This window comes from Cherax quadricarinatus, chromosome 5 (assembly GCF_038502225.1).
Source record: "Cherax quadricarinatus isolate ZL_2023a chromosome 5, ASM3850222v1, whole genome shotgun sequence".
NCBI classification, from domain to species: domain Eukaryota; kingdom Metazoa; phylum Arthropoda; class Malacostraca; order Decapoda; family Parastacidae; genus Cherax; species Cherax quadricarinatus.
In genome coordinates, this window is record NC_091296.1 from 10,973,614 (window position 1) to 11,000,752 (window position 27,139).

The 27,139-nt window shown below is 37.7% G+C and overlaps 1 protein-coding gene across 3 annotated transcripts; it reads right to left on the minus strand.

Annotated features, from left to right (window-relative positions):
- Nucleotides 1-674: 674 nt before the first annotated feature.
- DENR (density-regulated protein) lies at nucleotides 675-26,663 on the minus strand. 3 transcript variants are annotated; one of them, XM_053771146.2, is made up of 6 exons: nucleotides 26,518-26,663; nucleotides 22,912-23,005; nucleotides 18,137-18,224; nucleotides 2,471-2,644; nucleotides 1,251-1,390; nucleotides 675-787 (listed from the first exon to the last, which is right to left on the minus strand). In XM_053771146.2, exons 2-6 carry the CDS (start codon nucleotides 22,999-23,001, stop codon nucleotides 743-745), a joined length of 537 nt encoding a protein of 178 aa, XP_053627121.1. In that variant the 5' UTR covers nucleotides 23,002-23,005; nucleotides 26,518-26,663; the 3' UTR covers nucleotides 675-742. The 3 variants fall into 3 exon arrangements, with proteins under 3 accessions (XP_053627121.1, XP_053627122.1, XP_053627123.1); XM_053771147.2 differs by having other exon boundaries at nucleotides 26,494-26,548; XM_053771148.2 differs by lacking the exon at nucleotides 26,518-26,663 and adding an exon at nucleotides 26,302-26,461.
- Between the last annotated feature and the right edge of the window lie 476 nt (nucleotides 26,664-27,139).

Consider the following 27,139-nt stretch of genomic DNA (forward strand, 5'->3'; position numbering starts at 1 on the left):
CTGCTGGATGCTTAAGCCCCTAAAACTCAAAGCCTTGTTTACCCCTTTCTCCTACCTTCCACTCGATTTATACATCTTTTTTGTCACAGTCCACTATGTAGGTCTTGATAAATTCAGTTTATCAGCAGGCTCACAAAATTCATTTCTACTGTCTCTACCAGTGAACAACCTCACTGAAAGCCCCATCTTTGATGCATTTTTTTTTTTAAACTAGCTTATTGCACCAACTTTTACTCTTGCACTCTCCTCTATTTCCACTAACACTCCCCCCTCCTACCCTTGGCACATCTCTTCCTGCATTACTGCATTACCCTTTTGGGTTCACATAACTCATATAATAAAAATTAACTATCTCATTACAGTCAATCCTCTACATGCCCAAATGGACTCGACAACCCCTCCTCAGCCCTATGAATGGTGACCCCTTTTATATTCCCCAAAAGTTTTAAACTTGTGACTTAGCTTTTACAACTATTAAAAATGGGCACTAAGTGAAAGCAAACTCTACTATTCATATCTGTAATAATAAACAAGTTAGTTATTCATGGAATATTTAAAGCAGCAAGAATAAGCATCTGACTAAGTTTTATAATCTTTACTTTAAATATTAACAAAATAAATTATTATAATCATAACGAAGCACTAAACCTGTAATTAACAAAATAAAACAAAGATTAATTTTTACAATTTTATTTAAACTTTTACATCATTATGATAGGTTAACAGACATGTTCACGTCAGTTTAACGCTTGTGTTCGCCGCCATCTTCTATGCTGTCTTCTTCAATCTGCAGATAAATTATATTAATGAAAAATATTGCAGGAAAAGCAGCAAATTCAAAATGTGTCAGACCTGTGTATTATAAAAGTCTGAACACAGAGTTGCACTAATAATGAATATATTAACTCATTTTATAGAGCTTATGAAAGAAACATGTACACACTAAGGCTGATATGTACAAATAAAAGTAAAATGGTTAAACTGGTGAAGACACATGAGGTAGTATATGATACAACCATTGGAAATTTAATATATATGATGAAAATATTAGTGATGGAATATTACAAGCAAAGCGCCACTCCTGAAGCTACAAACATGTATCAAGTACGTAATTGCAAACAGATAATCACACAAGGTTCTCAACAAACTTGGTACCACAGTTACCAATCACAGGAGTATATTTGTGTATACTTGTATAGTACACTTCCATAATATGGCACAGTATTTAACAATGAAACAGTGCATCTTACTTCTGGCCATTTCTCAGGTATGAGGTCCAACAAATCATCCTTAATGTCACCCTGAACAACAATTTCATCATCACCAGTCACTGATGAACCACAGGCAAACTTTGTCCCAAAGAACTTTGCTGCAACCTTAAGATCAATATCTGAAAAAAAAAAATTTACAAATTACAAATCCTTCTAATTAAATAATGGTAAAAACAAGAGGATTCAATCAACAAGGTAATTTTTGGGACTGCTTGCCACAAGTCAAGTCCTGCCCATTTCTGAAGAGGATGAAGATACTTTATCTGTTTTTTCCACTCATAACTATTTTTTTTTATTAACACATCGGCTGTCTCTCACCGAGGTAGGGTGACCCAAAAAAAGAAGAAACACTTTCATCATCGTTTACTCCATCACCATCTTGCCAGAGGCACACCTACACTACAGTTAAAAAATACAAGTGCAGTACAGCAATAAATGTGATAAAAAATTTTCATTCCCTATTGAAGATGGAAATTTGCTAAGAGATACTAGCAGGATTGTTTTAGGGTCACAACCCTGCATTTGGAAACCCTTGCTCTAAAGCACCTTTAATGTACCTTTAGTGCACACTCACAGCACAAACCCATTCTCTCATGTCTAGGCCAAAATTTAACACTTACACCGTATCCGAGGAAGCTGAGATCAAAATATAAATCCACACAAGTAACCCTGGCATCATTAAAGTATATCTATGGATAAGACAGTGAAAGGGTTAATAAATACTTTGCTGTTACATGTGAAATTTAAAAATTCAACAATTAACCTAATCCAGTGAGGCAAGACTAAAGTTTCCTCGACAGAAAAGCAGAACAGAATGCTATGGAGTCCAATATAATAAACATTACAAAGCCATGAGGTATACCCTAATACATATATAGTAATTAAGTTAAATATTTGAGTACAAAATCCCCCAAGGGAGGTTCCTTGGTGCCAGCGAGGGGCTCTTGATCTAAGGAACTGGACCTGTGCTCCCCTTCCTTGGACTGAACCTGGATGCACCCAATTCCCCCAGGCACTACTATTGCCGACAATGGGTGTAGCACATCCTCATGAAATGAAAAAAAAAATGGTTATAACTATGACCATAATTTTTAAAAGGGTGGACTGGTAAGCCAGCAAAAAGCCTTGGTCAGATGACCAAAAGCTTACCTGACCTAACCTCATGAATGTAATAATAAGAGTACAAAGTAGTCACTCACTAAATGTCTTTAGGCCAGTGATGACCGTGTTCCTTTTCTTGCCACGTGGCGCTACAAACACCACAACCTTACGGGGACCTTCCTCAGCCTTCTTTTTTGCCTTCACCATGCCCTTTCCACCCCGCTTTTGTCTCTTCTTCTCTTCATCCCCACCTTCTTCTCCGCCTACACTGGCTGCCAATACACAAGTGTAGAACTATATTATCTTGTACATCACCTGAAGAAATACTTATTATAAATGGGATATCTTGCATTTAATACAGAGTTAAAAGCAACTTTGTTCTAACATACCTACAGTTAGTAAGTTTATTCAGGTATACACAAATACAGTTACATAGAATTATCATACATAGCAGCATATATGTAGAGAACCTAGGATAATCCAAAAAAGTCAGACACAGTGACTTATTTCCATTGGGGTCCTGATTTGGTACAAATCTTAGCTGCAGAAATAAAAAAATTTACAGTGATGATGATATACTGTACAATCATTAATACAATCAGTGTCGGTCCCATAGTATTACAGCTTGAGAGCCAATGTTGGTCCCATAATACTACGCCAAAATTCTAGCGCCTTCAAATTAGTGGGAGAAAGCTGGTAGGCCTACATGTAAGAGAATGAGTCTGCATCATCAATGTGTGCAGTATGAAAAAAATTGAGGCACCCGCATTGTATTGTGGGAATGCCATTTCAGTACACCTTGTTTACCATGCCTTGCAGTAAGAAACTCCTCACTTCCTGGCGAACTGGGACACTCTTGTTCCCAAGTGATAGTTCAAACACAGATGGAAATGTCAGTGAAGATTAATTTAATGATTTTCAGGAGTTTGTGACCGAAAGTAATGACCAGGATACCGATAATTGTGATGAAAACCCAGATGAACCTCAACCTTCCACCTCTGGTGCTGGGCCGTCTTGTTCATGTTCAGTTGCACCAGAACGAAAGTGGAAACTCATATTTTCCCGTGTCCGGGACTCAGATGTGAGTTGTGATGATAGTGATAGTGATTATGATATCCAAGCTCTTGAATACAGTTCCAATAGCAAGAGTGGAGTGGAATATTCTCCAGCGAAGCATCAGTATGTACGACCCTACATGCGTTATGGTAGTATGCCATATGCTATTCCAAGGGGAATAGCATATGGCATACTACCAGGAGTACATCTCTGAGTACACCCTGTGGTCCTACACCAGGAACAGATTGTGAAAATGATGATATTGTTACAACTGGGATGGATAATGTGCATGCATCATCAGATCATAGTGGTGCCATGTGCCATGAGGCACCAGCAGCGGCCCATGCTGGTAGCCAATCCGCTGACTCAGCACAGCTACAACAAAGGCCACCCTCACCCACCACACCAACCTGCACAACCACCTGTCAATATCCAGTACCCACCAGCAGACCGCATCTGGGATTGGCAGCAGGGTGCCAATTTTGTTCCAAATCTCCATCACCTTGATGAAACTCAAAGTGGAATACAGCCATCTTGTACATTTGGGAACAATGCCACTGAACTGGAATGTTTTGAATTATTCTTTGATGAACCCCTGATGGAAATTATTGTTAGGGAGAGTAACACATACTTCGAGTACACCATGGCAAACAATTCTTTCACCAAGATCACACCTACACCAGTCAAAGGACACAGCTGTGGCTGAGATGTATCTTTTCTTTGCCACAATAATACTTATGCCACATGCATATAAGCACAGTATCAAATCATATTGGTCAACAGACCGCCTGATTTCAACCCCAGCTTTCAGTGATATAATACCAGCGAATCAATTTCTTCTATTAAATATGCTACACTTCTGAGACAAGACAAGGCCTGACAGAAACAACAGGTTATATAAGATTAGAAATGTATTTGTGTATCTGAAACAGAAATTCTCAATGTATTTTTAAGCCTTCAGGAAGATTGTTATTGATGACTCTTTGATTTTGTTCAAAGGTGGACTGTCATTCAAGCAGCATATACCAAGCAAGAGGAAATGCTTTAATATAAAGTTGTTTGTATGTACATACTCTGTGACTGCTACAGTGGTCTTGCATTGGATATGCAGTGGACCTCCGGTTTTCGTACCTAATCCATTCCAGAAGGTCGGTCTACACCCAAAATGTACGAAAACTGAATTAATATTTCCCAAAAGAAATAATGTAAATACAATTAATCCGTTCCAGACACCCAAAAATATTAACAAAAAATATGTTTTCTTAAAGAATACAGTTTTACATATAGAAAACAATGAGAAGTAAATATAAATGACTAATTTTAATGATAAATGAACATTACATACCTTCATTGAAGACTCTTGTTGGAGTACTGAAGAAGGCGAGGAGGGGAGAGGGAGTTATGGTTATTGTTTGGAAGGGGTATCCCCCTCCATAAGGACTTCATGTATCAAAGCCCACTCTGGGGTTATGGTTATTTCCCTTCTTTGTTTTTACTGGCACTGCACCCCTGTCGTACTAAAAATCTGTCCAGAGTGCTCTATTTCTGGTGTCTCTAAGATTTGCCTAAAATGGGACGAAGTATCGTCACTGAACACTTTGCAGATACGGCTTGTATCAGCTATGTCAGGGCAATATTTTTTAACAAAAGTGTGCGACTCATTCCACTTTGCACACATGTCCTTAATCACTGAAGAAGGCACCTTTGATTGTTTGTGATCTCTGTTTCATTAGCACATTTACCCCTTTCGCAACTTTAGCTTCCTTGATTTCTACTTTCCTAGCCAGGATGGAACAGATTGTTGATTTCGACTTTCCATACATCCTGGCAAGCTCGGCTAAACATACACCACTTTCATATTTTTCTACAATCTCTTTCTTGAATTCTATCGTGTTTCTCACCTTCTTTACCATAGGGCTGGACTAGGTACTTTCTTTGGGCCCATGGTGGCTTATTTCACAGTCGCAATCAATAAACAAGTACAAAAATTGTGAAATGTTTTGGATGAATGCTCACTCAACCAGTGAGAAAGCCAGACTTACGGCATTCCCGGGCAGGCAGACATGTATGATATGTATGATTTCCGGATTAAGGTACAAAAAAACAGACCAAAATTTTGCCCAAAAAAGTGTTCTAAAACCGAATTGTACAATATGTGGACTACACGAAAACCGGAGGTCCACTGTAATTGTGTACACTGGAAATAATACAGTGCAAGATACCAGGAAGTTATTGGGTATCTCTGGTGATGTGGTTATAACAATGATGGAACCATATCTTGGTAAGGGGCATACATTATAAACAGTAGACTGTCATTTAACACGGTTTTGTCTGGCACGTTTTGGTTATAGCACAACTGAAGAATTGCAGCATATTTTTGTTTAACACTTCGTAAAATTAATTTAACATGGTTGTGGGAGGTGAAAAAAATTTGAGTGCGTGGTCACCCGTAGGGCGGGATGGACTGTGAGTTACACCACTAAGTCAACGAGGGAGACCTACCACCATCCCCCACCAGCATCAGCTACCCCCACCACCCTCCCAGCCTTCAGTTCAGTTCATGTGTGTTGGACGAACCTATGCCAGTAGCTCATTGTGTTTGTTCAGATACGCATTAATTGCCATATTTTAACTCTTTCAGGGTCCAGAGGCCAAATTTCAAATTGTGCACCAGTATCCAAGAATTTTCCAAAAATATTTTTGTTATTTTTTCTTATGAAATGGTAGAGAATCTTTTTCTGAAGGTAATAAAACAAAAAGTATGAAATTTGATGGAAAATTGACGAAATTATGCTCTCGCGAATTTTGATGTGTCAGCGACATTTACGCATTGGCAATTTTGCTGACTTTTACTCCCATTTTAGGCCAATTACATTATTCCAGTCGACCAAATTCTTAGCTATTTCACTAGTATTACTTCCATTATATCGACGGAGCACAAGAATTCACCAAGTCAACTGTTTCAACTACAAAATAAAGTGATTGGAAATTGGTAATTTGGCCAATTTAATGCAGAGTTCAAAATACAGTGGACCCTCGAGTTTCGGTAGCATCGACTTTCATGAAATTCAACTTTCATCAAGTTTGGCCTCGAGTTTTGTGATTAGACTCGTGATTCGGCGACCGTCCAGTACCCATCCGCCTGTCACCGTGCACACCAAGCCAGTCCCTCATGCCATTCACGCTCAGAGTGCCATTGTTTACCAACACGTGACCATCACCCCGCGGGTTCATACGTAATAATCCATTGTTTTTTGTGATTGCAACTGGTAAGTAAGTCACCATGGGCCCAAGGAAAGCTAGTGCAAGCCCTTTGGTAAAGAAAGTGAGGAATCTATTGTGGCATTGGGGATGTCCCTGGGGTTGGAGGCGAGTGGTGAGGATGTGGAAGAGTTGGTGGAGGACCACAGGGAAGAGCTAACCACTGAAGAGCTGCAAGAGCTTCATCTGCAACAGCAAGAGATCACAGCTCAGGAAACTGCTGCAGAGGAGGAGGAGGAAGAGAGATGGAGGAAGGTGCCTTCTTCAAAGATTAAGGACATTTGTGCAAAGTGGACTAAAGTGCAAACATTTATCGATGAACTTCACCCTAACAAAGCTGTTGCAAGCCGTATTGGCAACATGTACAATGACAGTGTTGTGTCCCACTTCAGACAAATCTTAAAGAAACGCCAGAAACAGCTCTCTGGACAGATATTTTGTGCGACAGGGGTCCAGTGGCTCTCAAGTTGTTCCCAGTGCCAGTGTCTTTAAAAAACAAAGAAGGAAAGTAACCCCAGTACCTGAAGTCCTAATGGAAGGAGATTCTCTTTCTAAAAACAGTAGTGTACACTTTCCTCCTCTCCCCTCCTCCCGTCTTCCATCCACCCAGAAGTCTTCAGTAAAGGTAAGTGTAATGTTATTATTATTTTTTAAATGCGTGTACTTGATTTTTGATTGTTTTCAGTAAGTAAATCTTTATTTAATTTGAAAAAAAAATATTTTATTTTAATATTTTTGGGTGTCTGGAACGGATTAATTTTATTTCCATTATTTCTTATGGGAAAAATGGTTTCGAGTTTTGTGAATTTCGACTTTCAGCAGGCTCTCTGGAACGGATTAATCACGAAACTCGACGGGCCACTGTACTCCAATTTCAAAATAGGGCCCAGAATAAACAATGCAGGCATTCCTGGCACTAAACTAACATTTCCTCTGTTCATTAGTTACTTTTTCAGACTACTAATGAATTCCATTTTGATTTTTTATTCACATAATGAATTTTTATTCAAACCAAACAAAATAGAAGATTTACTGTTATGCAATATTGTAGTAATTTTATAAATAATATCACCACATTTGTGAATGTATATTAGACCCACCAGCAGGCGTGTATTAGACGTGTGAGGTCATTTGTTTACTCTTGAACATCAGCAGAAATTTAACATTTCCGCTACTTTGAGCTCAGTTTCAAGCCATTTCCATTATTAAAACCAATCAAAATCATCTCTATTTCTGTAATATATCTTCCATTCTATCAATTGAGACCAAGAAATCGCAAATACAACCATAAAAAACATACGAAAAAACACTGCAAATTCGCTGTTTTAATCGAAAATTATGGTCTGTTTTTTTTATCTCATTATGCACTATGTGCTGCAGGATTTGTTTTATGTGGTGCACACACATACCACACAGATGTATTCTCTCATATCTAGGCCAAAATTTACCACTCACAGCTTATCAGAGTGAGCTGAGCTCATGATGTAGATCTAAGGTTTGGACCCTCAACGTAAAGCCGTAGATCTACTGCACAGACCCTCAAAGAGTTAAATCTGCCAATCATGGCACCCAGTAGGCATACAAGTGTTGCTGAAAGTTGCAAGAAAAAGTTTAAGCGTTTAAGTCTTAGAATTAATGAAGAGGAGAGAGATATTAGACGAGATAACCTGTAGCTAGAATGAAGCATCACTTTGTACACAAAAAGAATGAGGTAAATATGAGTTTGTGTGATGACTGACTGACTTACTGACTTGACTGAATGACTTAACTGACTTACTGAATGACTTAAAGTTAGACTTTTTCACTGAAGAGGACCCTGAAATGGTGTCTAGAGCAGCTGATGCCTTACCATCAATTGTACAATGAATAACAAAAAGGCACAATACCGTGACTGGAACGATACTCAAATAACCCGCACATAAAAGACAGAAGCTTACGACGACGTTTCGGTCCGACTTGGACCATTGACAAAGTCACACTAACAGAGAAGGAGCAGGACGGCTATATATAGGCAGGAAGAGGTGGAGGTAGTAGTAGTGGTAGTAGTAGTAGTAGTAGTACAAGAATTGTATATAATACCGACAGGATGAAATGACACACGCACAACACCCGGGCATCCCCACCGTAGTGGCTGGCTGGATGGCGAAACGTCTACGGTGGGGATGCCCGGGTGTTGTGCGTGTGTCATTTCATCCTGTCGGTATTATATACAATTCTTGTACTACTACTACTACTACTACTACCACTACTACTACCTCCACCTCTTCCTGCCTATATATAGCCGTCCTGCTCCTTCTCTGTTAGTGTGACTTTGTCAATGGTCCAAGTCGGACCGAAACGTTGTCGTAAGCTTCTGTCTTTTATGTGAGAATTGTACAATGTACTGTAGGGTAAAATAGAACATAAATTCCTTACATTATTTATGCACACTCCAGTACAACCATTGACTTCAGTACCAGAACTTCTACCATCTACCTCAGCCCAGTAGGTCCACAGCATAACTCTCCACTCTCCACAATCATCCACAAACACTAGCTCACACAATTTAAGGTAAGAAATACTATTATTTCTGTTGCAGTTGTAATTTTATGCAGTAAAAACAATATAATATATCACAACAATGAACTACAATTACATATTCACTTTTATTTTTGTAAGATCTGTTGGTCTAAAAAAAGTTGTTTGGCTTTTTGGGGGCTCCCAGGAATGTAACCCTATTTTTCCCACAAGTTCTTCAGTTTCTCTAACGGTTTTGCCTAACACAGCATTTTCAGGAACGTAACTATCATGTTAAACAATGGTCTACTGTACTGATAACTGGTACACATGCACCTTACTCAGTGATTTTTGTGAGTGAACATGTGTGCAGTACAGTGCGTGCAAATTGTAAGCACATGCCTAGGTTCAATGCAGGCACTCGTAGAGGTGAAGTGCAGGCGTTTCCTGCCAATGACATCATGGCATTTCGGTGGCATGACAAAGGAGATTTCACACAGTTAACATCAGTTCACCAAAATGAAATGACAGACAGTGGCAGGCAGAATGGAGAGACCAATGAACCTATCCTAAAACCTGCAGCTGTGATGGACAAATGTGGTATGTAAATCTGGTTTGTTGATTGTGTTTGCAAGAGTTATAAGTGGTACATGAAACTCTTTCCATCTTCTGGACATTTCCATGCTCAATGCTTATAATATGTGTAAGATGAGGACCAGAAACAAACCACCATATGGTGAATTTTGTTTGTCTGTCATCAGACAAATATTATTCAAGTACCAAGTAACAACACCTACAATAGAAAACCGCCTACAAACTGATCACCAACTACCCTCTCGTCTGAGGCCTGGTGATCACTACCTAATATAACTGCCTCCTACTAAGAAGAAATTTGCTCAGAAGAGGTGTTTTGTCTGGGCACATAGAAAAAGACGCTCACAAAAATGCAGACACACTCGTTATATGTGCGAGGAGTGTAAAAGACCACTGCGCATGACACCACATTTCAAAGAGTTCCACAAGCTGCAGCACTTCTAGGAACATTTCAAGTGACTATGTGTGTATATATATTATAGAAAAATAGTAATAAACAACATTTTTTATTATTGGTTTGTTTGTGTGTACATATTGTGTACACAATAGAATGATAACAATGTTTGTGCAGTTATTGTGTATACACTCTCTCCTCACTTAGCGATGTACTCATTTACCGACGACTCAGACTTATGACGGGCTCTCCTAAATAATGTATATTGCAGCCGATTTCCTCAATTCTTTTTATTACAATATACAGTACACTGCTGTATAAACATTTAAAAATATTCCAGAACTGTTATAAATGGTGCAAAGGTGACATTAAAACAATATCAAAGATGGTTGACACAAACCCACTACCATTATAGTATGCTCCTCACTTAGCAACGAATTCGTTTACTGGTGTAGTCTTAGGAACGAAACTTCGTTTTTAAGTGAGGAGAGGCTGTAATACAACGACTCTTCTTAAAAACCACTTACTCACCCACAACTAAATAAATACTGAATAAATGTTTCTCATAAATGTATCACCTGTGACCCTATCAAACTGTTTTTTAATTACATTACCTAATAGAATACTCCATTCTCTTGAATGCACAGTAACTCATCTAATGACCACATGACCTGTTTCTGCACTACAAATCATTGATTTTATTCGATCTGATCGGATTAATAAATTGCATGACTTCATATAGTATATTGATCATTTTGTTATACTACATTGTTATGCTACAAATTTGTACAACTATAATGCTTCTTATTTGAAATACTCATTTGTACTTAATGTTGTAATTCGTTGACTGTAATTTTTACCACTGAACATATCACTGCTTAGTTAATCTTAAGTTAATTTTAAGCCTGCCCATAGTACTCTACATACAAAGGGCTTTCGGCATGTATACCCAACCACTATAATTCCTCGAACAACTATGTATCATGTCCAAATAAAAAAATAAATAAATATACAATATGCCTTATATTGGTGTCACAGGCCATAAAAATTACTTGAAAAAATAAAATATTAAAAAATAAAAGAAAAAAGTACATTAAAAGTAAATATAAGATTACCGAGTGACCAGCAATCGCTGATTATGCGTAAGTGGTTCACTTTCTGTCAACTTCATGCCACTATATTTCAGTAAGTACTGATCACAATTTTTTTTTTTTTTTGGGGTCTATAACAATCAGAAAAATAATCTTAAGATTTTGGAGAGAAATTGTTTTTTTTTTTTTTTTTTTTTGAATATTTTTCAACACAGCAAGAATTAACCCTTTGAGGGTTTCGGCTGTACTAGTACGGCTCACGACCCAGGGTTTTTGACGTACTAGTATGCCTAAATTCTAGCGCCCTCAAATCTAGTGGGAGAAAGCTGGTAGGCCTACATATGAAAGAATGGGTCTATGTGGTCAGTGTGCACAGTATAAAAAAAATCCTGCAGCACACAGTGCATAATGAGAAAAAAAAAACTGACTGTTTTTTTGGAATAAAACAGCGACTTTGCACTGTATTTTTGTATGGTATTTAATGTTGTATTCTAGTTTTCTTGGTCTCATTTTATAGAATGGAAGACATATTACAGAAATTGAGATGATTTTGACTGGTTTGACAATGAAAAGTACCTTGAAATTGAGCTCAAAGTAGCAGAAATGTTCGATTTTTACCAAAGTTCAAAAGTAAACAAATCATGCCAAGGTTCCAATACACGTCAACTGGTGAGTCTAATATTCTTTTGCAAGTGCGCCAATATTATTTATACCATTTTTTACACTAATGCAGTAGTCTGCAAAACAGTAAATCTTCTATTTTTTGTGAGAATAAAAATTCAAAGCGGAAAGCAAAAGAATATAAGAGGGGCCTTGAGACGTGACTAATGAACAGAGGAAATGTCATTTTAGTGCCAGGAATGTCTTTCTTGTTTATTCTGGACCCTATTCGGAAATTGGTATCTTTTGAAATTTGTGTGAAATTGGCAAAATTGCTAAATTCTGACCACTGTACTAGATAGTTGAAATTGATAAATGGGTGGTTTCTTGCACTCATTCGATAGAAAAAATGGAGTTCTAGCGAAATATTCATGTTTTTTGTCGACTAGTACAGTGGAATTGGCCGAAAATGGGGCTCAAAGTGGGCAAAATCGCCGATGCGTAAACATCGCTGAGACCGCTAGCTTCACAAGAGCATAATTCTGTAAGTTTTCCATCAAATTTCAAACTTTTGGTGTCATTATGATCAGGAAAAGATTCTCTATCTTTTCATAAGAGAAAATTATTTTTTTTTTTTAAATTTGGCTGACCCTGAGAACAAGTCTCGGAGAGGGCCTGTCGACCCTCAAAGAGTTAAGAATCAATGCTCTCAACACTGAAAGGGTTAAAAACAAAACACGAAAACCATAACAAAAATGTACATTAGAATGGAGATATTATAGTACTGTAGTAAATTTCAACAATTATGCCACAAAGTGAATTTTATTTTTTAACCCCTTCAGGGTCCAAGGCCAAAAGCTGAAGTGGTGCTCCAGTGTCCAAGAAATTTTGAAAAAAAAAAAAAAAAAAAAAATTATTTTTTCTTACAGAATTAAAGAGCATATTTTTGTGAAGGTAGTAAGACAAAAAAAAAAATTCTGATCAGTACTTACCGAGATGCAGTGCCGAGAAGTTTGTCCAAAATGACGTGGTGGCGGCAACATCGACGAATTCCACATACGTGCATTACTTTATTTAGCAGTTTTTGTAGTTTTTTCTTTTCTTTTCCAATTTTTTTCTTTTCCTACTAACATTTGGGGGCTGAGAGACCAATACTGTATATAATGTATATATATAAACTCACTGTATTGAACACAATAACTGCACTAAAGTTATTATCATATTATTGTTTACCACTGTTGTTTATTACAATAAACATGCACAAATCTAATGTTCTATCATATATTTACATATTTACAATCACTGGACATGGTTTTAGAACTGCTGGAGCTTGTGGAACTCCTTGAAACAAGGCACCATGCACAGAGGTACCTTACATTCCTCACACATAAACCGAGTGTCTTTGCATCTTTGTTGCCGTCGTTTTGTTAGTGCACAGACAATGCATCTCTTCTGAGCAAATTTCTTCTGAGTTGAAGGAAGCTGTATTATGAAATGATCACCTTCCCTCCTCAAACGCTTGGGTATATCCTGAGGAATTCGAGGACCTTGTTGTATAGCAGGTGTTCTTACCTGGTACTTCATTATGAGTTGTCTGACAACAGACAAACAAAATTCACCATACAGTGGTCTGTTGCCAGTCTTTATTTGGTACATATTATATGCATTGAGCATTGAAACGTCCATGAGATTGAAGAAAAATTTCATGTACCACTTGTAACTTTTACGAACACAATCAACAAAACCAATCTGAATGTCACATTTGTCAACCAAGCGCATGTTTTGTGTATAATCAATCACTGTCACTGGTTTTCGAATACGTTCATTAGTCACTCGATCAACTTTGCCACTGTCTTGCATTTCATTACGGTGAATGGTTGTCAACAATGTGACATCTCGTTTGTCATGCCACCGTAATGCCATGATGTCATTGGCAGTAAACACCTGCACGTCATCACCACGAGCACCTGCGTTGAGCCTGGGGATATGTTTGCGATTAGAACGCACTGTGCCACACACATCTGTCTTGTTCACTCGCAAGAAATCACTGAGTAATGGGCTTGTGTACCAGTTATCGGTATATAATGTATGCCCCTTACCAAGATAAGGTGCCATCATGTTTCTCACTATGTCACCTGAGATACCCAATAACATCTTGGTATCTTTCAATGTTTTACTTCCCGTGTATACAACAATATCCAACACCAGGCCACTGTCACAGTCACAGAGTACAAACAGTTTTATACCAAAGCGTTTCCTCTTGCTCGGTATATACTGCTTGAATGACAGCCTACCTTTAAACAAAATCAAAGACTCGTCAATTACAAGATTCTTGAATGGATAAAAGTATATGCTGAACTTTTGTTTGAGATACATAAAAACATTGCTAATCTTGTATAACCTGTCACTTCTGTCAGGCCTGGTTTTGTCATAGAAGTACAACATACATAACAGTAAGATAAACCTGTTCACTGGGATGATTTCACTGAAGACCGGGGTAGAAATTAGCCGATCTGTGGACCAGTATGCTTTTATATTATGCTTATAGACATGAGGCATAAGCATTATTATTGCAAAAAGCAAATACATTTCTGCAACAGTCATCTCTTTCCACCGGTGTAGTCTTGACTTTGGTGATATGATGGTATTTGCCATGGTGTACTCAAAATACTTATTACTTTCCCTGACAATAGTTTCCATCAATGGCTGGTCAAAGAATAATTCAAAGAATTCCAGTTCATTGGCCGTGATTCCAAGGGGACAAGTAGGTAGAATTCCACTTTGAGAGTCATCAAAGTGGTGGGGCTTGGGAACATCACCATCACCACTACCACCATCTGCTGATGCCTGTGGTCTATCCATGCCAAGTGTAGCCACATCATCCTATCACTATCTACATCTGGTGTAGGGCCACAGGATGTACTCCGGGATGTACTCCGTCCCCTGGGCACAGCATAGGGTACACTACCCGAGCGCATGCGGCGGCGTACATACCGACGCTTCACTGGTGAATATGATTCCTCACTATCACTACTCAAATGATCGTCAAGAGCAATAAAATCACAATCCACGTCACTATCATCATCATTACTGAAGTCAGAGGCCTGGCCATGCGAAAATAATAGTTTTCTCTTGCGTTGAGATACAACTGACCATGACTGAGGAGTGCCCACACCAGAGGTAGAAGGTTGAGGATCGTCAGGGTTTTCTGCACTATTATCAATATCCTGGTCATTCCTTTTGGTCATTAACTGATCAAAGCCAAAGAATTCGTCTTCATTTCCACTTTCATCAGTGTCAGAACTATCAGATAGGAAGAGGAGAGTCCCAATTTTCCGTGGAGTGAGAGCTGACTTGCGACGAGGCATGGTGAACAAGGGTAACTGAGCCGGCGTTCCCATAATGCTATGCGGGTGCCTAGATTTTTTGTTTATGGCCCACACCCACCACGCAGACCCTTTCTCTCACATGTAGGCCTATGAGCGCTTTCACGCTAAATTTGACGGCTCTAGAATTTTGGCGTAGTTCTACGGTTTGGATACTCAACGTGAAGCCGTAGATCTATGGGACGGACCCTGAAAGGGTTAACACACTTGTGTTTCTCTAAAGAAACACTAACACATCATTCACGCTATCACTGTCTTGCCAGAGGGACATAGATACAATTCAGATGTCCCTCCAAACAGCAAACATCCCTACCCCTCCTTTAGAGTGCAGGCACAGTCCTTCCCACCTCCAGGACTCAAATCTGGCTAACCGGTTTCGCTGAATCTCTTCACAAAAGATGTTACCTTGCTCACACTCCTATCTAACACGCTCACACATGCCTGCTGAATGTCTAATCCCCTTGCATACAAAACCTTCTTCACCCCTCTTCCTCCATCCTTTCCTATGAGAACCCCTACCCTTCTAATACAGATTATACCACCCTCCAAGCCAACCTATTTTGCTCCACCTCAACAACCCCTCCTCAGTCCTCTGGATAATGCTTTTAGTAACCCCACACCACCTCCTAATTTCCTAACTATGAATTCTCTGCATAATATTTACACCATGCATTGCCCTCAGACACAACATTTTCACTGCCTCCACCCTCCTCCTCGCTGCAACATTCACAACCCATGCTTCATACTCATGTAAGTGATGGTATCACTATACTCTCATACATACCTCTTTATGCCTCCATGGATAATGTGCTTTGTTTCCACAGATGCCTCAATGCACCACCCACCTTTTTCCCCTCATCAATCCTTTCATAGACTCATCTGCCAACAAGCCCATTCCCAAATATCTGGACACATTCATTTCATACTCCCTCCTTCCAATCTGATATCCAATCTTTCATTACCTAAATCATTTGTTACCCTCATCACCTTGCTCTTTCCTATGTTCACTTTTAATTTTCTTCTTTTACATACCCTCCCATATTCATCTATCAACCTCTGCAACTTCTCTTCAGAATCTCCCAAAAGCAGTGTCATTGGCAAAAAAAATATCAACTGTTACAACTCCTATTTTGTATTAGAATCTGCATATTTTAATCCCACACCTCTCCCCAGCACTCTAGTATTCACTTCTGGTGACACCATGTATCCCTGTCTAGGGCATACTTTTACTGGAAAATAACCTCTCTCTCTCCTACATACACCAATGAGCCTCACTGTTCTATAAACTCTAACTGCTTTCAAGAACCTACCTCTTATTTCATGCACTTTCAAGATCTGCCACATTGCTCCCTATCTAAATCCATGAATACAATGAAAACTTCCTTACATTTACTTAAATGTTGTCCACTTATATGCTTCCACTTACTGCAGAGAATTCAAGGATTCCAAGTTTTTTTTTAACTATGTTAACAAACTGATAAATCTGCACCTAAACAGCTGAAACCCAAGAGGTATCATACATTTCATATGCTGAATCAGCATTATCATTTTAAAAAATATAGTTGGCAAAGTACCACCAACACACTTCTGTAACAATCTAGTAAGCAGATACACCAGTGTTGAAAATTTTAAGCCACTCAAAAGAGGCTTTTATAAGTTATTACATAGAAACCAAAATCAGGAATGACTTTACAAAATTGACAAAAGGACACATGCCTATTCCAATAGTTCCATGACCATTTTCCTAGTTATGGTTCACCAGCAATGAAAACTTTTAGACTGGATAAGGCATCAAGATGTAAATGAAAACCTTAAGAATAAACATACCTGAGAATATGATTGGCTCTGCAATAAAACAACAAAAATGATATCTAGGTATGTCTAAGGGTTCCCTAAACAAGTGAAACAAATATACCACAAAAAATAATTACCTATTTGTCAGTTTTCTGTTCTCAGCTATATTCTACTCCAAATTCTCTATAATTCTATATAACAAAACTAATTTTTATATAATAAACTGGAATTTCCATACCTCCTATAAGTTACCGGACTAGGATAACTATGGGGATAAGTAAAGTTTTGCAAAATTGGCATCAACACAGCCTAGTCACAATCCAAAGCTTTCTGCACTGAATGTCTGATGGCAATCAGATTAAGCATTCTCAATAAAATTGGCACCTACACAGCCCAAGATTAGTTAAAAAAAAAAAATTACCTACTCGGTAATTAAGATACACTGGCACTTAGAGTTTGAAAATGATCAATAGACACATTCTCAGATTATCACATGGAATCCAAAATAGGGCATGCTCTATACAAAATTGACCAGAGGGCACCAGCTTATGCCAATATTTGCATAAATCTTACCCTAGTTACAGTAAAGTAGTGCTGAAAACCTGAAGTCAGTTGAATAAGTTCTCATGTTATAAATAAAAAACCAGAGGAAGAAAACAGATTCAGGTATCCCTTTAGGGCAGGGATTCTCAACTTTTCCTCCATCATTAATCCCCTTGGCTTGATGTATTTCTCCATTTACCCCCTTCTGTACAAAAAGCTTATCACCATCATAAAGGAATGGAAAAACAAGGTGGTCAGAAAAAAATAAATTATTCAGGTTTTGCACATCAGGTACATGAAATATTTACCCCTTGACATGTAATTTTTTACCCCCAAAGAGTAAATTTACCCTTGATTGAGAATCACTGCTTTAGGAATGCCTAACAAAAATTAAACGAAATGTAAACTGATCTACAATTAAAGAGCAACAACAATAAACATGTCAATAAACCAACAGTATCAGAAGAAAAAGAAAATAAGCAAATGAAAGCCAAGTTTAGCATTTATTATGACAGACACAAAGGACCAAAAGAGTAGCAAAGCACTCACCTCCATCTATAAGTTTTTGAAACATATCTGGTAGGTTCTTCTCCAGCCACTGTTTACACTTTTCATAGCCAGGATAGTACTCGCAATACTGGAAAGAGAGCTTATCCATTATAAAGAAGCAAGTCTTATTTCTGAAATTTACATAACTGTTGCCATATTAGGTGACATTTCAAATATTTTTAAAAGTCCCTGCTTATTGTGAAATATTTCAGGCAGACTAAAACCTAAACTTAACAATACTGTACTTAATATTACATAGTTCAAGTCAGATTATTTTATTCCAAGTTTAATATAATCAAGTTCTCTAAAAATAAGCTTATCAAATGTAATGATAATTATAAGTAACAAAACTCTAAACAGCAATGCTAATATAAAAAGATAATGCAAAATTTTATGAACATATTAATTTTAGTTAATACTTTAATGAAATACGTAATTGGATATAAAGAAATATGTATGAATAAAAAAAGATACCCATATGTATATACAGTGGAACCTTGACTTACGAGTGCCTCAACATACGAGTTTTTCGGGATACGAGCCATCGCTCGGTCAATTTTTTTTTATCTGAGTTATGATCCAAAATCCGAGTTACAAGTGAGCTTCCCTCTCAACCCACAACCCGCACACCTCCACCTCGCTTGTGTTTATCTATGATTTCATGCTTTAATTCCATGGACATCATCATCTTTTTCTTCTCACCACTGTCCTTTGCACTTACTTTCTTAGAACCCATTTTTAGAAAAAAGAAATTTGGCAAAATAACTGTACATAATGCAAGCAAAGCACGTGAGAAATGCTTCCACTGCGCAGCGGATGTTTTGGCATTTGCTGTGCCAGCTAGTGGCGGTGTTCTGTAGATTTTATTATTAATCTTATTATTATTATTATTATTACTAATATTAGCAGTTTGGAGGGATATGTTGTGTATCTTTATACATATATGCTTCTAAACTGTTGTGTTCTGAGCACCTCTGCAAAAACAGTGATTATGTGTGAGTGAGGTAAAAGTGTTGAATGATGATGAAAGTATTTTCTTTTTGGGGATTTTCTTTCTTTTTGGGTCACCCTGCCTTGGTGGGAGACAGCCGATTTGTTGAAAAAAAAAAATTACTAATACAGTGGACCCCCGAGTTTCGGCAGCCTCGACTTTCGTGAAATTCGACCATCGGCGAGTTTTTTTGGAAAAATTTGGCCTCGTTTCATGAAAAGTCTCATGTTTCGGCGACCGTCCGGTACCCGTCCGCTCGTCACTGCGCACACCAAGCCAGTCTCCCACGCCATTCACGCTCAGTGTGCCATTGTTTACCAACATGTGACCATCGCCCCGCGGGTTCATACAATACATTTCATAATAATCCATTGTTTTTTGTGCTTGCAACTGCTAAATAAGCCATCATGGACCCAAGGAAAGCTAGTGCAAGCCCTTTGGTAAATAAAGTGAGTGACGGGGATGTGGAAGAGTTGGTGGAGGACCACAGGGAAGAGCTAACCACTGACGAACTGCAAGAGCTTCAACTGGAACAGCATCAGACCACAGCCTAGGAACTTGCTTCAGAGGAGGAGGAAGAGGGAGTGGATGAGGTGCCTTCTTCAGTGATTAAGGACATGTGTGGAATGTGGAATGAGTTGCAAAGTTTTGTTGAAAAGTATCACCCTGACCAAGCTGAAACAAGCCATATCTACAACATGTACAATGACAGTGTTGTGTCCCACTTCAGAGAAATCTTAAAGAAATGCCAGAAAAAACACCTCTCTGGACAGATATTTTGTGCGACAGGGGTCCAGTGACTCTCAAGTTGTTCCCAGTGGCATTAAAAGAAGGGAAGTAACCCCAGTTAAGGACTTGCTACCTAAGTCCTAATGGAAGGAGATTCTCCTTCCAAACAATAGTGTACACCTTCCTCCTATCCCCTCCTCCCGTCTTCCATCCACGCAGAAGTCTTCAGTAAAGGTAAGTGTAATATTATTATTTTTTTAAATGCATGTACTTGATTTCTGATTGTTTTCATTATGTAAATCTTTATTTAATTTGAAAAAAAAAATATTTTATTTTAATATTTTTGGGTGTCTGGAACGGATTAATTTTATTTCCATTATTTCTTATGGGGAAAATTGTTTCGAGTTTCGTGAATTTCGACCTTCGGCGGGTTCTCTGGAACGGATTAATCACGAAACTCGGGGGTCCACTGTATATATTATAATTATTATTATTATTATTAATTTAGGTAACTGAAGCTTGCTCATTATATTATTATTATTACAGTGGTACCCCGACTTTCGGTCGCCTCCCAACTCAAACAATTATGCAAGTGTATTATTGTAAGTGTATTTTTGGGGGTTTGAAACAGACTAATCTAATTTACATTATTCCTTATGGGAACAAATTCGTACGGTAACTGCACTCGAACAGCCTTCTGGAACGAATTATGGCTGAAACTCGGGGTTCCACTCTATTATTATTATTATTATTATTATTAATTTAGGAAACTTGAACACAGATCCAATTCCCTAGATCAAGAGCCCCTCACCAGTGCCAAGGTTCCTTGACACTGGTAAGGGGCTCTTGATCTAAGGAATTGGATCTGTGTTCCAGTTCCCTAAGTTAATAATAATAATAATAATAATAATAATAATAATAATAATAATAATGATGAGCAAGATTCAGTTCCCTAAATTAATAATAATAATAATAATAATAATAATAATAATAATAATAATGAGCTTCAGAACACCACCACTAGTTGGCGCAGCAAATGCCAAAACATCCGCTGAGCAGTGGAAGCATTTCTCTCATGCTTTGCTTGTACAGTGGTCCCTCAATTATTGTCCTTAATCCATTCCTGGAAGTGGGACTATTATTGAAATAGACGATTTTCGAATAAATTTTCCCCGGGCCGCGGGGGCGTTGACGCCCGGAACTCTCTCCAGGTAAACTCCAGGTTCCTGATACCCAGAAGTATTAAAACAAAAAAATTTTTACATGAAATATAGATGTAGTACATAAACAATACAATGGGACATGGTGAATGAAACATTAACAGCATAACACTTACCTTTATTGGCGATTCTTCTTAGTGTATGGAAGACTGGAGGAAATCCCCACTAGCATTAGCACAGAACATGAGTGTCAGCCTGTCTTTCATAGGCTTGTGTCCTGGCAGTGCCTTTGCTTCCTGAGTAACGTAGGTCCTCTTTGGCATTTTCTTCCAAAAGAGGCCTGTTTCGTCACAATTGAACACTTGTTCAGGTTTCAGTCCTTCAGCCTCTATGTACTCCTTGAATTCCTGCACATATTTTTCAGCTGCTTTTTGGTCCAAACTGGCAGCCTCACCATGCCTTATCACACTGTGTATGCCAGTACGCTTCTTAAATCTCTTAAACCAACCTTTGCTGGCCTTAAATTCACTCACATCACCACTAGTTGCAGGCAATTTCTTTACCAAATCGTCATGCAACTGCCTAGCCTTTTCACAAATAATCGTTTATCCACACCAATAATAACTTCTCAACATCTTCGAGTACTGGTGATCTCATTTTTGTCAGCATATTTACCCCCTTTGCAACAAGAGCTTCCTTGATTTCCTTTTTCTTGGCTATGATGGAAGATATGGTTGTACGGGATTTGTTACACATCCTGGCCAGTTCGCCCACATGTACGCCACTTTCATATTGTTCAATGATGTTTTTCTTAAATTCAATCGTATTTCTCACCTTCTTTACCAAAGGGTTGGCACTAGGAGCTTTCTTGGGAGTCATGGTAGCTTACTTAGCACTTGCAAGCGCTAAAATGAATGGAATATTATGAAATATTTCGTATGAACATGTGAGGGGACCGTCGCTCACTGGTAAACAATGGCACACTGGCTGGGAAGGGAGGACGACGTGGCTCAGAGCCATGAGTACGCGTCCAGAACAAAAGACGATTAGAGAGTTAACGGACCATTTGTGAGCCAATGTTTAGACGAAATAACGCGACTACAGTATTTCCAAAATGGACGACTTTCAGGCCTGACGATTATTGAGGGACCACTGTATTTTGTATGGGGTTATTTTGCCATATTTCTTTTTTCTAACCATGGGTCCTAAGAAAGTAAGTGCAAAGGACAGTGCTGAGAAGAAAAAGATGATGATGTCCATGGAATTAAAGCATGAAATCATAGATAAACACAAGCGAGGTGGAGGTGTGTGGGTTGTGGGTTGAGGGCCACTGACAGCATACACGGCTCTGCCTATCTTCCATCCTTCCACCCTCCATCTCTTCTCCCAGGTAAATATGTACGTACACTTTAAAAAAACAATTTATTTCTTTACATTCTCTATTATATTTTTATACAATATTTCTTATTTATAAATACATTGTTTCAGTTTTTACCTTGTGAAAATAGTGCAGTTAGCCTCAGAAACACACTGTTTTCAGAATAGGAAGATATGGTCAGTGCAGAAGCGGCAATGGCTGCCACCACCACTCATCACATGACACATTTTATTCATTCTAGAGTATATATCATGTTTCTATGTTATTTATATTATTTATTATGTCACATTAGATGAACTGCGGTAGATAAGTAAGCCGTAGAGTTGATATTAGCATCATTGAAGTATTTTGTCCTGCCTCCCGAGAGCAGGAATTCTGATGGAATAGATTAATGGCATTTCAGTTAATTTAAATGAGGAAAATTGATTTGATATATGAGCAAACTGACTTATGAGCTAGGTCACAGAAAGGATTAAACTTGTAAGTCAAGGTTCCACTGTATAAATATATAACTTACCTCTATGGGCATAGTGCAGTTACCACAATAAGCCACAGTGAGTGGGTACTCCACTCCTGGTAGAGGTGTAATTCCAAGTATTTCACTCATTTTACTGAAGAAATAAAAAAAAATGATAAATTTTAAATGTGTTATCTAGAAGTAGTATGTAGTACCTGACAATGTACAGCCTCTCATCACTTAGCAATGTATTCGTTTACCGACGCCTAAGACTTACGACGGGCTCTCTGACCAGTATTTATACCTAAATAATATATATTAGAGCTTATTTCCTCAATTCTGTTTATTACAATATACAGTACACTGTTGTATAAACATTTAAAAATATACCAGAAATGTTATAAATGGTGTAAAAGTGTCATTAAAAAAATATCAAAGATGGTTGACACAAATCCACTACCAATATAGTATGCTTTTCGTTTAGCGACGAATTCGTTTACCGATGGGGTCTTAGGTCCCTATCTCTGCCATTAAGTGAGGAGAGGCTGTATAAAGAAATAATTTTTCATAGAAAAATAGACCAACATCATCGGGCATTAATGATTAAAAGGGGGCACACATGCATGTGGATGTGTGGCTATAGTTACCGGCAGCTACTCAGTCGACTGCAGTTATTATTTCACAATTTTCAGTATATACAACCTATGTACATCAGCAAATTTTTATTTGGGATATTAACAAAAATAGATAAGGTTATGTTACATTTAGTTACTATTAGGTTAGGTTACATAACCTTAAAATGCCCCCTATCTTTATTTACATTCAGCCAGACATGAGCTATGCCTCAATGTGTTGTGTGATTTAAATATGTATATGTATTCATTTTCCTTGTATGTACCAAATTAACAATTTGCACTAGAAATGCTATACGTGTTGTATACAGCCTCCCCTCACTTACTGACATACTCGTTTACTGATGACTCGGACTTACGATGGGCTCTCTAACCAGTATGCATACCTAAATAATGTATATTAGAGTTAATATCCTCTATTCTTTTTATTACAATATACAGTACACTGCTACATAAACATTTAACCCTCTGACTGTTTTGCTCGTATATATATGTCTTACGAACCACCGTTTTTGACGTATATATACTCAAATTCTAGAGGCTTCAAATCAAGCAGGAGAAATCTGGTAGGCCCACATGTGAGAGAATGGGTTTGTGTGGTCAGTGTGCACCATATAAAAAAAATCCTGCAGCACACAGTGCATGAGAAAAAAAAAACTCAGACTGATTTTTAATTAAAATGCTGACTTGGTGGTCTATTTTTGTATAGTATTTATGGTTGTATTCTCGTTTTCTTGGTCTCATTTGATAGAATGGAAAACATATTATAGAAATGGAGGTGATTTGATTGGTTTTACTATTAAAAGAACCTTGAAATGGAGCTCAAAGTAGGGGAAATGTTTGATTTTTGCCGATGTTCAAAAGTAAACAAATGATGTCATTTTCAATAAATGTCCAAGTAACCATTCTAATATGCAGTCATGAATGGGTTGACATTATTTATACAATTATTACAATATTGCAGTAGTCTGCATAACAGTAAATTTATTTTTTATTTTTTTTTGAATAAAAATTCAAAATAGAAAGCAAGAGTAATATCAGAGGGGTCTGGAGACGTGACTGATGAACAAAGAAAATGTTATTTTAGAGCCAGGAATGTCTGCATTGTTCATTCTGGACCCTATTTTGAAATTGTCATATTTTTTAATTTTCGTGAAACTGGCCAAATTGCAAATTTCTGACCACGTCATTAGGTAGTTGAAATCGGTAAATGGGCAGTCTCTTGTACTCAATTGATAGAAAAAAATGGAGTTCTAAAGAAATAGCTGTGAGTTTGGTCGACTGGAACAATGGAATTAGCCGAAAATAGGGCTCAAAGTGGGCAAAATTGCCAATTTGTAAATATCGCCGAGGTCGCTAACTTCGCAAGAGCATAATTCCGCCAGTTTTCCATCAAATTTCATTCTTTTGGTGTCATTACAATCGGGAAAAGATTCTCTATCATTTCATAAGATTTTTTTTTTTTTTTTTTTTTAAATTTTGTGACACCAGGAGACACCTCAGGATTTAGGGTTGCGACAGTCAAGGGGTTAAAAATATACTAAAAATGTTATCAATTGTTCAAAGGTAACATTAAAACAACATCAAAGATGGTTGACGCAAACCCACTACTATTATAGTATGCTCCTTGCTTAGCAATGAATTCATTTACCGACGTGGTCTTAGGAACGGAATTCTGTCAAGTGAGGAGAGGCTGTATACTGAAAAGTATAAATTAAGGACAGAGTTTCACATAATTGTTGGTAACTATTACTGAAAATGTGTGTATATATATATCTATGTATACAGTGCCTTCACATATATGCAAGTGCATAAGTATGCTTATAGCAGACTACTAGCTTGACAATTTCGGGAACTGCCAGGGCAACTTTTACATGCAAGATGGTGCCTCTTATCATACTGCCAAAGACATAAAAGACTGGCTACATCATGCTTTAATAATTGGCCTCATAGCTCACAAGACTTCAATCCGAGAGAACGTGGAACTTTATCAAGTGTAAGCTTGGTTGCATGGACGGGTCCTCTACTCTTAAACTCTCGAGTGCCACTCAGCAGGTGTGGGAGGGTACTGATTCTTTTATCCTGAATAATGTACCTTTATCAGTGCCTAGGAGATGCGAGTTCATCAATAGGATGGGTAATCCTACAAAATAGTTGGTTTGGTGAGTAAGACAAGAACAGGATAAGATTTGTTCAGATTTTTAACTCAGAGGGTTAGCCACCCAGGATAACCCAAGAAAGTCAGTGTGTCATCAAAAATTGTCTGTGTTATTTCCTTGGGGTCCTTCAATCTTGTTCCCCAGGATGCAACCCACACCAGTTGACTAACACCCAGGTACCTACTTGCTTGCTTGGTAAAGAGGGACAGCAGGTATAAGGAAACATATCCAATGTTTCCACCCGGCAGGGATTGAGCCGCACACACTCAATTTGTGAGGAAGAAGCGTTTCCTACCAATCCATGGGCAAAGTTTTATCGTTTTAAATAATATATTATGGTTCGTACTCCTGTTATGTGTGATTAGTTTATGCAAGGTCATAATTATGACAGCTACTTTGTGTGTATTAGCATTTTTTTTTTTTATCATTTGGTTGACCATACCATCTTAAGGAATAAATTATGCTTAAATCATAAGAGGGTCTGATTTGGATATTTATTAATGATATAAATAGCTGATCCAATATTTCAAAACCCAGGACAACTTCAGAAAATAATGTTATTTCTACCTAATTTAGTTTGACATACTGATAAACAAGACCAAGGATACAGGTGCTTAAACCAATTTGCCTGCTATTGCTGCTACAGACACAACACACACCTGGTTATATGCACGTTAAGACATTATTAACGTATTTCCTTAAGTGAAGGAGCGCTAAACCTGTATGGAGTCACAACACTTTAGGGAATGGGGAGGGAATCAAGACTCCATCCAAGGAAAAGGAAGGCAGCTCCAGTTCTTAGGATCAAGAGCCCTCCACCGGCACAGAGGTGAATAACAAACAACTCTTACTGCAAGAAAAGGAACAAGACCAACCAGCAGGAGCAGCAGAAGACGTCTGTGAGGAGCGACGACCCAGACGTTCCTGTAAACTAGCTTTAACATTCTATTATCCTTATTTAACTCGATTACTTTATTATTATATGTAAAATACTAGTTGTTTTTTAAGCAATAACTATTTTATTCGATGATCACCACTTTTATATGCAAAGAATTCTTGAGTGTTAGGCGTCTTGTTGGTGATTGTTATGGAAAAATGTATCTAAAAGAATGTTTCCGTCCAGCTTCATTAGACAATCTTGAGAACGAGGAATCATGCTGCCTGGGGCACCTACATATAATTATTATTAACAACATAATAATAATAGAAATAACAATAATAATAATAATAACAATAAGAATATTGATAATAATAATAATAATAATATTATTATTATTATTATTATCATCATTATCGTCATTATAGTACTGATAAAAAAGTGTATAATTATTTTATATTTATTAAGAAAATTAATAATAATAATAATAATAATAATAATAATAATAATAATAATAATAATAATAAATATCTATTTTTACAAGTACATGTACAAGGTATACAGTCCTAGCTGACATCATTGACATATAGAAAGCAGCTTGTGGAAAATTGCATTTATCT

Bases quoted from the DNA above. Each gene is read 5' to 3' on its own strand.
- DENR (XM_053771146.2), bottom strand. From the start codon at position 23,001: ATGAGTGAAATACTTGGAATTACACCTCTACCAGGAGTGGAGTACCCA. The intron at 18,225-22,911 runs GTAAGTTATATA...CTCTCTTTCCAG, and splicing joins ACTGCACTATGCCCATAGAG to TATTGCGAGTACTATCCTGG. The intron at 788-1,250 runs GTAAGATGCACT...ATTTATCTGCAG, and splicing joins TACCTGAGAAATGGCCAGAA to ATTGAAGAAGACAGCATAGA.